Source organism: Octodon degus, unplaced genomic scaffold (assembly GCF_000260255.1).
Source record: "Octodon degus isolate 3935 unplaced genomic scaffold, OctDeg1.0 scaffold00170, whole genome shotgun sequence".
NCBI lineage: Eukaryota > Metazoa > Chordata > Mammalia > Rodentia > Octodontidae > Octodon > Octodon degus.
Genome location: NW_004524746.1, coordinates 2,279,540 through 2,297,819, shown reverse-complemented (window position 1 = coordinate 2,297,819; position 18,280 = coordinate 2,279,540). Strand labels below are relative to the sequence as shown.

General features: G+C 38.5%; 1 protein-coding gene across 3 annotated transcripts in view; it reads right to left on the bottom strand.

Annotated features, from left to right (window-relative positions):
• Positions 1 to 18,280, bottom strand: part of Cped1 (cadherin like and PC-esterase domain containing 1) — a 296,384-nt gene that overhangs the window by 118,354 nt on the left and 159,750 nt on the right. For all 3 annotated transcript variants that reach the window (XM_004643315.2, XM_023703413.1, XM_023703414.1), the window contains exons 15-16: positions 14,660 to 14,846; positions 13,161 to 13,329 (exon numbers count right to left, since the gene is read on the bottom strand). In XM_004643315.2, the coding sequence (XP_004643372.2) occupies positions 13,161 to 13,329; positions 14,660 to 14,846 (356 nt within the window). The remainder of the gene's footprint in view (positions 1 to 13,160; positions 13,330 to 14,659; positions 14,847 to 18,280) is intronic.

The following is an 18,280-nucleotide window of genomic DNA, read 5'->3' as shown; positions in this document are numbered from 1 at the left end:
TGAAAATCAACCAATAAACTTCACTTAGGGATACCTAGAGCAGTTTTGGAAAATCTGAGGTTTCCAAATTTGATGGGTAAATTGCATGAATTTCTTTTTCTCTCTTTAAACATGAAATTTAAAATTTATAGCATTTTAGTTATACCAAATAAAAAATGAAATTTTTATTTTGTGCATCTTCAAAAGTAACTTTTGAAGTCAGATGTATTTATCAACATACTCATTCGAGGTATTTTTTCCCCTACAGTTTTGGAGAGAGTTTGTAAACCAGCCCTAGTATGGTTTAGATATTCATAATTGTTTACACATGTTTCAGTAACAAAATATATTTGGGGGTTGGTATTTTACTTTTAGGATTTGGGACAGATGGAAATTATTATCATTATGGTTAAAAATGCTCTAACTGGATAATGGTGTTAAAAACTATACAACATTCTGAAATCCTTCCTCCAAACATAGAATACCTACTATTTTATTAAATTGAATTATTAAAATTTGAATGGGCTGATGTCTAGTCAGTTATAACAGGCTGTAGCTAAAGAATTAGGTGCTTAGAAAATGTACCCATAAAAAGTGACTGACTTATTATTAGTATTATTGTTACACAGAGAATGCTTAGTATTCCTTTTAAGGGCCAGCTAGTTAATATTTCACACATTGCAGCAACAGATTGTAATTAAATCTTTTAAGAAATAGGACATCTTTTCTAATCACGATACAATGCATCAAATACCTTAGGGAAATATAAAAACTCTTCATATTTATTTCTCAGATAAAAAAAGAGGATTAAAAGAAAAGAAGATGATTAATAAGGGATTCTGAGGCTCCCAGAACCTGTTTCCTCCAAGCAGCTAGACTATGTGAAGAGCCAAAAGGAAGCAAAGTTCAAAGGAAATTCATCTAATATTTGTGCCCTGGCTGTGGGAAGCGTGAGAGCTGCTCCCTGGCAGTGTGTAGCCAGCTGGCAGGGAAGGAAGCCTGCCAGAGGACAGGTCACTGTGGTCACAGATGGACTGAGCTCGGGGGCGGAGATGCCAGAGCTCCAGGCAGTACGGGCTATTTCGGGGGCCTTACATGAATCATTAGTTTCTTATTCAGTGCCAGTACTGGCCCAGAGAAATGCGCTTGTTTAGTTCCTAACAAAAACCCAGCCCTGTAAACCGCACCGAGAGCTGATATGGCAACCACCTCTTCTGTGACGGAGTGGCCTAACAAAGTCCCTCTGATTTGTTGATCAATTATTGAAGATTTTCAGTCTGGCAAAATGTCATCCATGGAGATGTCACTCAAGAAGGACTCTAACTAATGATTTTTAACTCTCTCTAAACCCAGCATTTCTTTCATCACAACAATTATTTTAGTTGTTATATTTTGTGATATTTAAGACCATGCCTCTAAGACTTAACAAATAAAGGCATGGGATATTTAAGTACATATGCTAAAGAAGAATCCTTTTGAGTCAATGACAGTAGCCAGAAATTTGCAAAGTACCCTCATTTTATATATTGAGAATTGTTTCTGCATTCATGTCTTTCTTAAGGCTAGGATGCTGGCTTCACGAGCTCCTGAAATGGTTCTGTGCCTGCACACAAGAGCCCTTCTACAGAGGCACAACCTGTCAGGAGGCTCAGTACTTGACCTATGCATTCCCCTCCTGACTCTGTCCTCTCATGTGAAAAAGCGTGTGTTACTGCTCATATCTCAATGTCTTCCAAGAGCCTTTCACGCTTTTGCTGTTGGAAATCAAGGTTATATCCTGGGAAGGTGATCGGATCTGATCGTGGGGGCCAGATAGCTTGCTGCTGGGAGACTGTCTTAGTTGCTTTTCTCTCATTGCTGAGACAAGACACCCGACACCCAAAATTAAGGAAGGAAAAGTTTACTTAGCTTACCATTGTGGAGGTTTCAGTCCCTAATCAGCTGGCTCCCAGGCAGGGTGGTGTAGTGAGGGGCAAGAGTGAAGGTGGTGGAAACGGCAAAAGCAGCAGCAGCAAAAAGGGCAAAAGCAAGCCTCTTTTCCTCCCTCATCTGTAAGCAGCTACTGCCCTTTGGGTAGGTGGGTGTCTGAAGCACTCACACCGTCTCTCTGCCCTAGTCTTGCACAGGCTCAGGGTGTTCACAGTGAGGATGCTGGCCCACCGCTGAGTCCCTTATTTAAACTTCTAAACTTCTCAAGTTGACACAATGAACAACATCCTAGAGCATAAGGGCATGTCCTGTACACCGTAGGATGTAGATCTGCTGAGTTCCTTGGTTAAGCCTCTAGGCTTCTCAAGTTGACACATTATGTCAAACACTACAGGGATGTCCCTGGCTTGTCCCTTCACTCTTGGCTTCTCTGCTAGACCTCTTCCTCATACTGTTTTTGCCTGGAGCCTGCTGACCACCGACTGTAACTACAACGCTAAACAAACATCACTTGAATTGTGAGTGCTGGGTATCATGTCTCAGCAGTGAGGCCAAGGCCCCTTGGTATGGGGTTCTGAATGGAGTGACTGAGGCTCATTTACGAGCTGCTGCATATCAATGTACCCTCAACTCAAAAGCTTAAGTAAAATTAGAGTTCAAGACTCAAACAGCCTGACAAGAGCAGAGCTGCCAGCCACGGAGGACTTGGTCAGTGCTGAAGCAAGACACGCCTGCCCCTCTCAGCTTCCTCTTTGCTCACTTTCCATTGTCAGCATTGGCCACTGCTGCCTACTTCCACTCTCGAGTGTCACGAGCTCCCTGGCGTGCTTGGTCCCTTCTTCATTATGTCAAGTGGGTTATGAAGGAGCCCCATATCTCAGTCTGATTTGTAAATTCTTTGAATAGAAAAGCAATCACTACAATTTCAAAAAACAACCTTAAAATTAATCCTTTGATGCAAAGCCTTTTGGAAAAAGCATGTTCAGTTCAGTGATCTTGTTTTAGAATGTCACACACTGGCCAAGGTAAGAGTTTGTAAATAACAGCCACAGAAGCAGGTTACTTGAGTTCAAAACTGGGCCCTGCTACTCACGTGCTTCATAACCTTGGCAAGTTCTCTGTCTTCATTTCTCCAGCTATGATGTGGGAAATCGCCAATCTGCCCTAGATTTTGTTTTGGGAATTGAGTTAATAAATACAAAGCAACTAGAATAGTAACTGCCACCTAATAGCGGCTCAATACATGTTAAAAATATGCATTATAAAAATTCTCAAATGGAACAAATCTCTAATCTATGAAGATACAGTAGCATTTGGGAAATAGTCAAAAGTCATTTAGAACAAACTGATTTTTTTAAAAATTGAGAAAATTCTAAGTAGTTTTGGATGAAATTATGAGACAAATATATACATCATAAGACTTGCCTCCTCACCTTATGACTAAGTATGAGTAAGTTTATGGATCTTTGAAATAACTTTCAAAATGTTAGTATATTATTAGAGATTATACATATGAAAATTTTTTCTTACGTTATGATTGTATTTTGTGTATGACAAAACACAGGTAACACCTTTTGTTGTTAATTTATAAAAGTGGCACAGAGAACATTGATCTCACTCATAATGGAACCTATGGGATAATATCTGTCAAGAATGTTCTTGGTTTTAGCAAAGAATTTTTTTTTTTTTGTACCAGGAATCAAACTTGGGACCTTGTGCTTGCCAGGCAGGTGCTTATGCTGCTGAGCTATATCCCTGGCTCACTTGCTTGCCTGCTTGCTTTCCATCTTCCGTTCTTTCTTTCACACAGAGTCTCGCTACACAGCTTGGACTCATAGTGATCGTCCTGTCTCAGCCTTTCCAGTGCTGGGATTACAGGCATTGGCCAGTATGCTGAGTTTTGGTGGCTGGAACAGCATGTGGTACCAGGGATTGAACCCCGGTCCTTGTGCTTGACAGGCAGGCTCTTAGACCACTATCTCCCCAGCCCATTATTTTTGTCAAGTCACAAATTCTTAGTCTGTCTACTGAAAATGATAGTAAGATAAGATATAAAGTTAATCATGCAATTGTCAAAATTAAAGAACATGTTTAAGGCAAAGCTTACACTCAATTCTGAAATGTTTTAAAAATCACATTCACTGCAAAAATTTATTGTACAACTGAGCATATGTAGTTTCTTTTGCAAAGCCCTTCATATTTTGAGATTTAATTAAATCTAAACTTCAATATAAGCAAGCTTGAAGTCTCCAACACAATTTACTAGGCTGCAACACAGAAACTGAGAATGTATGTTGTAAAACTTTCCTCTTGACTAATCTGAGGACTTATTTTGTCTATGTTTAATTTACATTTAATTTTAAGAGCTCTTTCTATCCCCACACACTGTTCCAAGTCTTCGTAACATTAACTGGATTTTTTTCTTAAAACCTCTCTCCAGGGAGAGAGAGAGAGAGAGAGAGAGAGAGAGAGAGAGAGAGAGAGAGAGAGAGAGAGAGAGTGTGTGTGTGTGTGTGTGTTAAGGACAGGGTCTACAGTGTCTCACTAAGTAGACTGGACTCATGGTGATCCTCCTATGTTCAGCCTCCGAAGCGCTAGGATTACACAGGCGCTTTAATCTGCTGAGCTATCAGGCCGGCCCTTTCCAGGGAGAATCTTACTCCTGTCCTTCTATGATGATGAGAAACTTGCCCAGTATCTCCAAAAAGTAAATGGCGATCTGTGACTCAAATCCAGACAGCACATGTAGCATTTTCATCCAAGTATTTTAGAAAGATTGTTTCACTTAAAGGACATTTTTTTTTCCTCCCCACTATTTCTTACACCTTTCAAATTCAGGTCTCTTATGTTAGTTAGAAATTTAAAGTTCCATATCATGTCAGGAATCCCACATGCAATATTTCTCCCAATCCTCAGATCTAGAAAGGTTATCATCAAGCAAGTGGAAGGTACAGGAGTGAGCAATGTTGGCAGAGGGAATTAGAAAATCCCAGGCAATCCAGTGAAAGCCTGCACCGCATTACAAAAGAATGAGGTCTTGAGGAACAGGAGGGCCCTTGAGGTAGGGCCTATTTTGCTTTGAAGGTGAGGTCAGCAAAATATTTTCAACTTAGTCCTGCCTTAAAAAGGGATACTAATGAAACAGAAAACAAGACAAATTAGCAGCACTTTCAAAAGAAATTAAATACATCACACAGCAAAGTGTGCTAATTCTGTCTTCAGAGAACCTGTGTCAAACTAGCCTGTGGTTCTGCTCTGGGTGAAACCATTTGCACAGAATATTCCATTCCCCAATTTTTTTCCTACAACACATTCCTAGCAAAAGAAATGTCATAGGTAAATGAATATGGAAATATTCTCAGCATTCCCTAATTGGATCACTGGGCCTAGCTTTCTTTGAACAAAAAGTGATTTGCTATAAGCTGCTGAAAGGAAGAACATTGGTATCTTGGAGTAATGACAATATAAACAAGTCCAGTGATGGATTACTAATCTTCTCTGTGTTTTTAGGAGACACCATTACCTTTGTGTATGGTGAGAACTTTTTGATCCTGAGAGAGGAAAGCAATGATGAGGTGGCATCTTACAGATGTTTATGTCTACAGTAAACATTGGACTTGGTGATGTTTTGCTTGAGAAATACAGTATAACAATTGCTGGTTTCTATATTAATAGAGGGCATTAAAAGACTGTACTTACAAAATGCTATATTGATATATAAACACTAATTATTATTTACACCGTGAATGATATAATGCATATAAATCTTCACTATGGTTCTTGGAACCAAGTAGATACTCAATAAATTGAATTACATCACATATATTTACGGAAGAAATGAAATTATCCTTATGTTTGGCACTGCTCATGATACCCTGCTTTAGGCGATGAGTCACTAGAACAAAAGTTTTTACCTGGAACTTCTCATACCTCAGAAATAATATACAGCCTTTGATGTATATGTTGTTTTCTATGTTCAAGTATCAAAATTTTCATCAGATTTTCAAAGGGGTACTTCTTCTAAACACTTAAGAACCAGAGGAATAATTTGCTTTAATAACTTGTCCTACAGGGACAAGTTCGTTCGTTGAAATGCCTTCTTAAAAATAATTTGTGTTTTAGATTGGTTTGATTGTGAGAGCAAGACTTGAAGAAATGGACACCCAGCCCCAAAAGCTTACCAATAAGCTTCTCCTGGTCTATAACTATGCTAGAGTTAGCACTGCAAAAATTGGAAGAACAAGGAAAATGAGCAATAAAAGAACCTGCGGCTGTTGAAGCAACTAAATGCCACAAAAAGCAGGGACTGAGGATTGAAGTTATCAGAGAGATGCTCTCATCTGCTTTTCTCTTAACTTCAGCCCCTTAAAGGTTTCAAATATCACATTCAAGATCCAGTTACTCTGATAAAACAGCCACAAAATCGCTCAGGTTCCTTTCTACTTCCCTGTCTGGAAATTCAGGAACTGGAATAGTCATTTTTAGAAGGCCAAAGTGTAGATGTCCAGCAAAAGACAGGGAAGGTAGCAGAAACCTCTCTCACTGCTGCTGGAAGCCAGGAAGACACCGTTCTCTTGCACCTTGTGTTGGCTCTGCTGTGTAACGGTGCAAGTTTGCTTCTTGTAGTAAAGGAAGCTGATGTAGCTGGAGAAACATGGAGAGCAGATGTGGCAAACGAAGTCTTGATTTAAATAATAAATTATCTGACCATAAGTTATATTAACTCATGCGGTGAGTGTTTAACATTAGTCTTTCAGCACCACAGAAGGACGATTCATGTAATCACTAAAGTAGATAGATCATCGTATAAGAACATAATTCTCTCATCCTCACTTATATTTTGAGAAAACTGAATGTCAAATAAAGATTCCCATGCCTTGTACATATGTAAATCTTTCCCTGCCACCGAGGCCCACCCGTTCTGAATCCCAGGTGACCCTATCTTGGTGCTACGTGGGTTTCGAAGATTCACGTGGTAAAGGACTGTTTGGTCCATGAACACAAAACTTGCAATGCTTGGAAACCATGGCTGTGTAAGTCGGAGGCCCTTAGCAAGGACTGTAAGCAATGCTGTGGCTACAGATCCTCCAGAGAGAGGTAGAGCCACCCTCCCTGCTAGGCACAGTAAGCATTCAGTCCTTTTAGAGGCCCATGAAAATGTTTGATTTTCTGACCACGTTTAAACAGGCGAGGCTAATCCAGGATGTTGAGTAGGTTGGGGTATTAAGCAAGTTTTAAAGAGGATATTTTCAGAAAAGATTCAACGGGATGCAATGCTAGTGCAAATCGAAGAGTACCCATACTCAAATCTCACCTCTGTCACTAATTACGTTTGTCACATAGGAATCATGGCCATGATTTATCATCTAAAGCCTTAGTCTCTCCACACGTTGACAAAAAAAAAGGAAAGGGGGATAAAACATCAGCTATTTTCAACGTTGTGCTGGACATTCAATAAGATAAGAAGCAGAAATACTTAAATCAATGCTTGCCACATAATAAAATTCTGTAAATGTTGCATTACGACTTCTACAACTGGCTCTGCTGCTGTCGCTGTTATTGTCTTCCCTGCAGCACACAGTGTATTTCAAAGACGAAAATGCATAGCAGGAACTTAATAAGCCATTACAGGCTGAGAGTGCGCCGCTACCATACAGAGTGTAATGTTGGAAAATTAAATCTCATTCTTCCAGTAAATTAAAGTAACTAAGATAACCAAGAGCCACAAAAATGGGTATTGCATGGATATTACAATTTTGAAAACTAATAGGATTTGTCAAATAAGTATTGGTGAATGTACTTTTGTTCTCTTATTATGGACATTTGCTGAGATATCAGAAAACCATCCCTTTGAACTGTTTTTAATAGTAGCTGTCTGTGGTGTCAGGAGTGTACAAAAATAAACGAGGGATTTATTAAGCATTTCCAAATACTATGATGGAACTCATTTACACACCATTTAGTAACTCAGCATCTAAATTACTAGTTAAAAAAGCAGAAAATGTCAATTTTTAATGTATACATAAACATTAAGAAATCTCTTTAGAAATACTATTTTCTGTTTCCTTGGTCTTTTCCCTTTGTGAATTTTAATCCATTTTAAGTTGAAATCTGGCTTTAGCAAATAGATCCACAGAACCTAGCCTCCTAAGTTTCTCCTATATGACCTTTCTGAAGATTTTATTTATGGCTCTATCTGGCATAACAATTTGAAGGCAAAATGCATATGAAAGCATAGATCATCTACACAAATCAATTTCTATGAATGTTATATTGTTATCCATGTCGATTTTTTTAATTTGGAAAGGGGTATTCAAAGAAATGTTTCTCCATATGTATTTTAATTTCCTTAGAACATAAATATATTTTATTAATTCCTAAATATGACATTTTCCAGGCACAATAACAGTTTATTTATTACTTTCTAAAACTCTTTCTAATACAAAACAGTATATTATTCATGGGTAAATCAAAATGAAATATCAGTTTAAGTATCCTGTATGATGTTTTCACATTTCATTAAGAACATGTTTTTTGTAATTGAATGCATATTTGTGATTATAATAATTTCATTAGACTGAATGATGGCAGATTATTGAGTAAAATAAAGAGCATTCAAAATAGTTCCACTGGCTAGAAATGATTAAAATTATAAGGATGAAACAAGATATAGTTCTCCAAACTATAATGCTGAAAATATACACTTACATTACTCACAGTGCTAGCAGACACACCGGAAAGAAAGAGCAGGGACTCTTACTGGACGAAATCAGTCATTCTCAATTGGAGTTGGCTATGCCCTTTGGGGAACACTCGGAGTTACGGGGACACATTTGTTTGTCACGACTTGGGCACAAGGTCTATTAGTGGAATTATCTAGTAGGTAGAGACTAAGGATGATGGGAAACAGCCCACAATACACAAGACAGCTTCCCAAAACAAAGAATTCATCAGGTCCACATGGTGATAGCGGTGAGTACCGCGGCCCCAATCTAGTTACTTCGATAGGTTGTGTGAATGAGCCCTTTCTCCTTCACCCAGAATGATTTAAGTACGATGAGGTTCTACGGCTGCTACATACATTTTCCATTTGGCACAATAATAATTAGAATATAGACATTAACTAATTTCAAATAGTTGTTACTCAGCAACTCTTGAAAATATAGATGCTACAAAATCTGTTAACGAATTCACATTATTTAACCAAAGGCAATGTCATTAATTCTCCATTAAATATATACTCTATGTTTGATTTCTGTCCCTTGTTATCTTTTGGTGAAATGACAAAGTGAATGGATGCCCAAAAGGTCAAAGGACAGAGGAAGGAAAATGAAGAGGCTCAAATGATGAACGATTGATTTCTGTCTCCCTTTTTTCCATTACGGGTTGACATTCGTGTTTGGAAGGTCTGGGTGTCCCCCAAACTTCATTTCTTGGAATTTAATTCTTGTTGTAATAATATTAAGAGGTAGGGCCTTAGGGAATGCTGATAAATGACAAGGGTGTGGCCCATCTCCATGGATTAGTGCCTTAAACCAGGCCGAGGGGAACTGGCTCAGCCCTCTTTTTTTCTCTTTGGCTCACCCTGCAGGTGGGGACGCAGTACTCTCCTTTTTGGCCTTTTCACCCTTTCTACTATCTAAGGATTATGGAAAAGACCCTATCAAGCATCAAATACCTTGACCTATAGCCTTCACAACTGTGAGAAAATAATCTTTTTATAAATTATTAAACTTATGTTTTATTTGTTTATTAAATACATTTTCAATCAATTAATCAACCTCAGGTATTTCATTATAGCAGAACAAATGGATTAAGACAATGTTCATCTATAATTTAATAATGGAGTCTATTATACCAATATTAAATTTAAAATATAAAGAGAAATTGAAAGTGTCGCTTTCATCAAAAAGTAAAACATCACATCATTAAGTTTAATGCATTTCCTTTTAGCTTTCTGTGTATAGGCTTTGGGGGATCCAAATACAACACCTAACATTTTCTCTGCAGTATTTCTGTTCTGACCTTTAGCCGTAGCCCCACTGGGAAAGCACAATGATCATTGGCAGAGAAGAAGACGAGTTGGAAAAAAGTCTTACTTCAGTTGCACGAGACATATTTTCTTAGCAATTTTAACTTGGAAATTCTCAAATACCTGAGAATCAGTGAGGCATTAGAAATTTTATTCTCTGTGTGTGTGTGTGTGTGTGTGTGTGTGTGTGTGTGGAACTGGGGATTGAACTCAGGCCCTTGCACTTGCCAGAGAAGCGCTTGTTCTATTGAGCCATCTCCCCAGCCCCTAGAAATTTTATTCTTTGCTTTTTATGTTAGAATTTTTGTCATGCTGTGAGCTTGCAGTGAAACCTAATGATCTTAATGAGATTAAACATTAAAATAAATAAAGGAAATGCCTCTGAATTTCAATTTCAACTGGTGTGTAAGGTGAGGAAATCCTGCCCCTGTGGTTACTTTTTCCAGTTCATGAGGTTGCTAGGGACTAGTTAGGTGTCTACAGCAACCTATATTATGCATGCCACCTTTTTATGTTCACTCATTTGACAGGGTTTAAAAGAAAAGTTAAAATATACTAGTGCTTATTAGACACTGTTCCATGTTATAAAATATAGTGCTTATTGTAGGACCACACATAACTTTAAATTAAGACCTTCTGGAAATTATTCTTTTAAATGACTGGAATACTTTTCTATAATCATTTGTTGGATATATTCCACAAGAAATATCTCATATTTTTCTTTCTATTTTAGCAGATTGGTAAAATAATTTAGTCTCTAAATTAATTGCTTAGTAATTAACTTGTTTCGATCACTGTATTTGAGAAGAGAACCATGTCTTATAAGATAACAACATATGTTTTCTCATTAACAGTTTTTTTTACTTCAGTATAGCTAATATGCTAATATATTTAAATGTGCCTATTTTTTATATTTTATAAAATTTATATATAGTAAATTTCAGAAATTCTAAGTGCACAGTTGAATTTTTATATATCTATATATCTCTTGGTTATATATGTAAACACTACTCAAATCCAGATGTAGACTATTTATTTACAAAGTTCCCCCTTGCTTAGAGGTACCCACATATTCTAGGTGAAGACTATGCCAAATCCTGTCATCATAAATTGTTTTTTGTTTGTTTGCTCAAAACTTTATACAATGCAAGCAGGCTCAAGGGCTGGGGTTCGATCCCCAGGCCTGATGTGCCAGCCCCGCCCTTGGGGGCGCACTGAGATAGCAATTCAGACTGGGCGTGGTGGCGCGTGCCTATAACCCCTGCTGTAAACAGGCAGATCACTATGAGTTCGATCTAGTAGTGAGACTCTGAACACCCTGTAGACCCTTCCCTAAAATACAAAAAAAAAAAAAACAACTTCATATAAATAAAATATGGTATATATCTAGCTTCTATTAACATAAATATGAAAGATTTCTACATGGTGTATTAGAAATATTTATTTTTAAATATCTCTTGTACTTATCTCTTTTGTTATTGAATTGCTTTCAACTGCCAGCTATTATGAATAAAACTCATACAGGATGGACATATGAATTCATTTATCTTGGGAATATACCTTGTTTATCCTATAGCCCTCTGGGATATCTATAGAGTTAGTAAATATAGGCAAAGTTTCCCAAAGCCACCAAACATTTCACCAGAGGTTTGTGAGAGATTATTCCACCAAAATAGTAAAAATATTTAGTTTGTAAACAATTCCATATACACAAACACACAAATGCTTACAAAACCCAAATCTTCCTCTAGGTTTTTGTTCTTTTTTTTTTTTTTTCAGCATTTTTTGGCATGGCTTTATCATTTGTTTTCCAATTTGGAGAAAGATGGAGCAACTCAAATAAAGCAAACTGAAAAGTGGAAAACTAGAAATGGAATGTATTTTGAAATTTTCTCCAAACTCTAGCCCAGTATTTCTTCATCAAAACAAATATTAACATTTATTCCATTAAGGTGACATTAAATAAACATGGAAATGTAGCACCCTGGATATATTTAATTTATATTAAATTAATAAGAATCAGGAAGTCATATAGCAAAAAATAAACATTAAGTTTAATCCACTACTTTGTAAACCTATTTGTCCATGGAACCCTGTTCCGCTCTGCCTTTTATGTCCAATTATATGTATTCTTCAAAATGGTCTTTCTGTATTGCTTTACAGCATTCTTCAGGGCAGCCAAAGTGAAAGCTCTCTTACTTTAGTGATAATTCATAGATACATGTTAAGTAATTTATTGCAAAGTAAAAAATTCCAGAGATATACCTATATTCCTTATGAAATGGTATGAACTTCAGGGGGTATAGAAGGGATAGCTTTGATGAGAGGGGTGAGGATTATGGCATTTGGCCAATAAATAAAAATACAATCACACATGGCCCCCGTACTCCCCTCAAGACCCAGCTAGACATGTCTCTCTAAGTCATCCTCTGGCTCTCAAAGCACCCCGCAGTATATTCACCCTCTAATATGACACGCGTATGTTTGCAGTTATGCTTTCTGAGTGGTTAATGCCCATTACAACTTGCCTGGAATCATCTGACTTAAGGGTGTTTGTATGATATAAAATAATATAAAAGAGCACACATATAGTATTACAAAAAAGCAAAAGCAGAGGAAAGAACCATCAAACAAGACAAAAATCTCAGGGTAGCAGTGACTCTTCTCCAAAAACAACAAGGCTACAAAATGATTTGTGCTTCTGAAAGGAGACAGTATAGCCTTAAGAAGTGATTATGGTATACGAAGTAAATGACAAGGTAGCCATCCTCGGCACATTTCATTTCACTCATTCAGTATCCCTCTGTGAAAGAGTCCATGAGTTTTCTTCCCATTCTTTCAAATGAATTCCATTGAATACAGTTTAAAATGTCAAAAGTAAATCCAGGGGACAAATCCAAGAAAAACAGCACAATTTAAAAGAGAAATGTGAAACCGATTTCAAAAGTAAGTGTTAGTACTCAGACATTTTTTAAAACAGTAACCACAATCAATGCCCTGAACACAATACATGCAGAGAGTAGCCACCAACCAAGAAGAAAACCGTTCACAGTGAGGTGCCCAAGATACCTGCCTCGTACTCACTTCTGGTGTTTTGCGGAGACCACAGTTTAAATTTAAGAGCCTACGACTTCTTGTAACAATTTTCGTTTGGCACCTTTCACCTGGGTTAACAAACCATTTCCAACTGAGCTCAAGTGCAAGTGGAGAACTCACTTACCTGCACAAAACCACAGGCATTAAAGCCCTCAAAAAAGGGCAGACTTGGGCGGTCTTCTCTATAAATGGAGAATTTATACGTGATCACAGTCCCGAGCCCTGCTGGAGATTCATCCACCACCAGCATTGAAATTTTATTCATTCCTAAACCTAGAGGGTATTTGGCAAAGCTGGGGGTAGGACAGAAAGAGAATTGAGAAAGAGTGAATAAGAACGGCCAACATTTATTCAGCTCACACGAATTCAGACGTCAGTATTTATTACCTACTATATGTAAAAAACAGGTCTTTACTATTTCACAAGAAATCTGAACTAGAAAATTTTTAATAAAATTCTGTATATATATAAAACTCATGATCTGGTATCCATGGAGTGTTAGATGTCCAATAAATGGTGGCTTTTTAATTAAAATTATTTAGCGCTCTCAAGGGCTAAAGAAGTATCATACCAAATGTACATGTGCACAAAAGCACAGTTGCTTATGTAAGTCCTCAAATGATGGTAGGTTTAAATAGCCCTCCACAAAGATTTACCACAATAAAAATGATATATTTTTGATTAATTACATTCCTTCCTTTTAACTTTTTCATCTTGAACTTTTATAGAATAAAAAATAGAAGATATGAAAAAAATCAAACCTCTGTTTCATTTTACAGTTATAGCCAAGAGCCATCTTGCTGGACAAACTACATCCTCCATCAATTAAATGCAAGAAATTAATATTAATCAACCACTTTTCACTGTCATTTATCTCCTTTAATAGTATAATAACTGCACAAAAGACATGATGGTTGCTATTTTAAATATAGAACCACTATATGGAGTTAGTGAAGAAACTGCTCTAAATTCCGGAGGTCAGGCGCCAGCCTCATGACTTAGAGCCTCTGTTATTTCTCGTGGACTCTGGCTGCCAGGAATGCCACACGAATTTCTTTCTCTATAGCTGGGAAACAGCAAGTATTTTCCTCAATGTGGACACAGCGCATAATAAAGTCCTAGCCTATGTTCGAAATTACGGATTGAAGAATTGGTGATTTTCAAAGTAGATACAAATAAAAACTCCCTGCAAGAGTAGGACAGTTAGTGGTCCTGTATCTACAAGTTACCATCAACATGGTTAAGCGAAGAACTCCTGACTAGTTAAAGGACTGCCGTGAGGTAGAAGGACTGAACTGCTCACCCTGGCGAAGGATTAGCTGCCGCTGTCTGGCACCGGGCGGATGAGAGTGAAGACACGCCTTCACGCTTTCTCACCGCAGTGGGTGCTGCAAGCTCCTCTCCCACTATGACAGCACTGCCCAGGTAGCTGCAGTCTGCTAGTACATCAGCGGAGCACCAGCAGATTCTTTTAAAACACTTAGTGCCTACGACGCGGAGGCTGTCACCCCAACAGTGCTCCTACATGGCCTGTGGCTCGGCGCTCCCCACCCTTTCCACGGTTGCTTCGAGGGCCTGTTTCCCAACGAGCCAGCTCATTGGTTCCCAGCCAGCATCCCCTACCTGGGTCCCAGCCGCTCCTGCAGGTGCACCTGGCACTGGCACTTAGAAGTCCTTGCCCCGATTGTCACCATCACCACATCAAATGGGACTTCCGAGTAATAGTCTCTGATCTTTGCATCAAATTCAGGATTTAGGTCCAATTGTGGATGTGTGAAGATCTGCTTGAGATGGCATGGCGTGTCTTTATCTGATTAAAAACAAAAACAACAAAGAAAACTGTGAAATGGGTAAATTATTTAAAACCTTTTATTACTATGGTGGCCCCCCAGATCCTTTGAACAGTTTCAGTGATCACTGCCGGCTGCCCGTCCACTCAACATCTTGGTCATAGCTGATTTAGCTTCAGCTGGATTTTCAATTTGTCAAATACAGAATTTACATATAGCAGCTGTTGCTGTTAGCTGGTGCTATGCGATGGATTTTTCCCCTCCACCCGTGACAATTTAAAGGTACAGAAGGTGGAGAAAATGTCTGCCTTGGGAGGTGACGTGTGCAAGACCTACGGCATGTATCAAGCAATGATGGAAATTTGGGCAGCGGCTCTGTGGGAGGGTGAGAGGGGAGCCAGCAGGCTCAGAGGAAAATTTCCTCATGGGAATTGTCATTAAACTGTCACTAGGTTGATATAGTAGTTTACACACAGCAAGGTGGAGCAAAGAATGTCAACTCTAGCACTGTGGTAAACACTCACACAGAAACACCCGCAAGGGCATCCTTTCCCAGGCCATCTCCTCATGAGAAACTGCCCTGAAGTACGAGAAGGAAGTTCTATTTTCTGCTCAGCCCTTTTCTGGAATATAGAATATGATTTCATACCATTGATTCAAAGACTTTAAGGAAGTCTGTCTCTTTCATAGCACCATTTTTTTACAGCAGAGTCTTGGTGAGAAAAAAGGAAGATAGCTTTGGAGGCCCATGGGGTAACAACCTCTATTCAATTATATTGAATATACATGTTTAGAACTTAGTCAAATGTTCTTCAAAGAAATATCAAACAGTATTTTGTTCCATCAAGGTTTTGGGGTTTTTGTTTGTTTGTTTGTTTTTTCTTGGATAGATGATAGTATTTCAGAAAAAAAACAAGATAATTCTATAGAAATCAGCAAAATGGAAATATCTTGCATTGTCTTGTGTGATGTGTTCAGTGATGTTTAGCAACATATAAACACAAAAGACAAGGGAGTCCACTACAGAAATCTATAAAGCTAAATTTAGAGAAGAGATTATTGTGTTAGTTGCTTCTTCCTCTTCTTCATGCAGCTTCACAATGGCTTTTCTAAAATCAAATCTGGGGTCAGTGAGATAGCTCAGCAGACTAAAGTGCCTGCTTAGGGAATCTTAGGCAAGCATAGGGACCTTGGTTCAGTCATCAGCACCATATGCTGCACTGGCCCCAGCCCCAGGGCAGGCTGAGAGGGCCCCAAATCCAGATGTAGTGGTTCATGCCTGTTATCCCAGGGCTGGGGAGGCTGAAAGCATGAGGATTACCACCAGTCTGAGCTTCATAGTGAGACCCTGCAACAACCAAATACATTAAAAAATAATAATAATTAAAAAATCTGATGATTTGTCTCCAATTTTTGAAAGGTCATAGTTTTATAAAGATTCACTGAAAGTTTGCTTTGCTAAAGTTTACAGTTGTTACTGTTTTGATCCAAAATGTTTCCTCAGGCTCTCTTGGGCACAGAGGTCAACTGAATCAGGAGAATGCTACACTCATCAATGGACTCATCCAGGCCTGAGTTCAGCACTAAATAAATACACTTCTAAGAAGTGGACTCCCCCAGAAGAAGTGGGTGCCTGGAGGTGTGGCCCAGCAGAGCGAGTTCTTCCACCTGGACCCTCCCTTCTCTCACTCCACCACACTCTTCCACCACATCATGTCTGCCTTAGAGCCGGCTGACCATAGCCACTTTCAGTTGTGGGTGTCAGATACTGTGCCCAGGGATGAGAAAGAAATTAAGACCACACTTTCTACTTTCCTTTTAATCTTTCACTTAAACAGTCACGGCCTTCAGATCAGTTCTATTTAGCATGAATAAATGTGCAATTATTTTCTCAAGCAGGATTTTGGCAAACTCTTATTTTTTTTTTCCCCAGAAAGTCTCTATTTCTGGCTTGCGCCCTGGATCCTAGACCCCTGCTCCAAAGGGATTTACTCTGACATCATATTCAGCTGAAGCATCAGACCTGCTGCCTACAAACACCTGGCACTTCCTTGGCGTCTTGCCCACCCCAGTCCCAACTTGCCTCTGGCCAGCTTACCTTAGATCTACAGAGAACCTACCATGGGGGCTGTGGCCTCAGGCTGCTCACCCTATTTGGCATGCTACAGGGAAAGCTGTGCCAAGTTATGGCTGTCTCAAATGGATCTCTTTTAACCATAGAATTTTATTGCTCTCTTGAGGGATAATCGTAATTCATATTAAATACAAAAACAACCAGGAATCTTAGAGGTAATCCTACCTGTTCTGACCCATAATCAAACATTTTTAAAACATCTTAAAGCGTAAGAGTAATTAGGAAAATCCAGATGTTACCAGTTTTTATCAACATAAAACACTAGCAGCACCACAGACATTGTCTAACATGGTTACCTGCCTTGTTACCTAAACCTGAAAAACAAAACAAAAACAAAACAAACAAACAACAACAAAAAAAGAGTTCATTCAATACAATTCTTCCATTTCCAACTGAGAACAGATTCCAGAGGAGGTGAAGTGGCCCAAGTGGTGTCTCAGTTACTCTTTTCTCATGGCTGGGACAAAATGCCTCACACCCAAAATGAAGAAAGGAAAGATTTATTTAGCTCACTGTAAGTGGAGGTTTTAGTCCACACTGGGCTGGTTCTAAGGCAGAGTGGCACACAGCAGAGAGCAACCACTCAGGCAGGGGCAAAAAAGCAGAGAGCAAAGGGAGTGACAGCAGCGCAGGCAGCTAGCCAGGTTCTAATCCTTCCTCGTGCTGTAATGCAGATTACCCGCCCCAGGGCCAGGGTGTAGCACATACACCTGCAGTCCCAGCACTGGATCAGAATCAACCATAAACTCCAGAAGCTGCCCCACGACTGCATGAGGCTTTGGGGGGACAACTAGACACACACTGTAACAGGTGGGAACTGGCAGAGTAGATGCCCACCACATGGTAATTTTTATTTTGCTCCTAATTATCTTATTAGTCATTTTCTACCACTTTCTAAGCAATACTGTCTCAGGGGAATATAAATCAGTATTTTTCTGAGGATAGGGGACAGGCAGTGAATACAGGAAAGGTACAGCATATATAATGCCTATTCTGTGCTCTCTATTAACAATACTTTATGTAAAGTGTCATTTTAACTGGATGCCTTTGTGAATTCTATTAAATTCTATTACTATATCAGTCTGCCACGATTGTAGTAGTAGTGTTAAAACATTATGAATGAAAAAAAAGCATTATGAATGAATCTATTTGTATTTTGAAGATACATCCTACTAAATTATGAGAATTTCTATTTATAGAAAGTTAAACCTAAGCCCACACATTTTATTCACCTCTAATGTTTTAATTGGAATTGATTTTTCTTTGTACAAGATTAAATTACATAGTTTCAGCACCAAATGCATATTTATATTTATATTT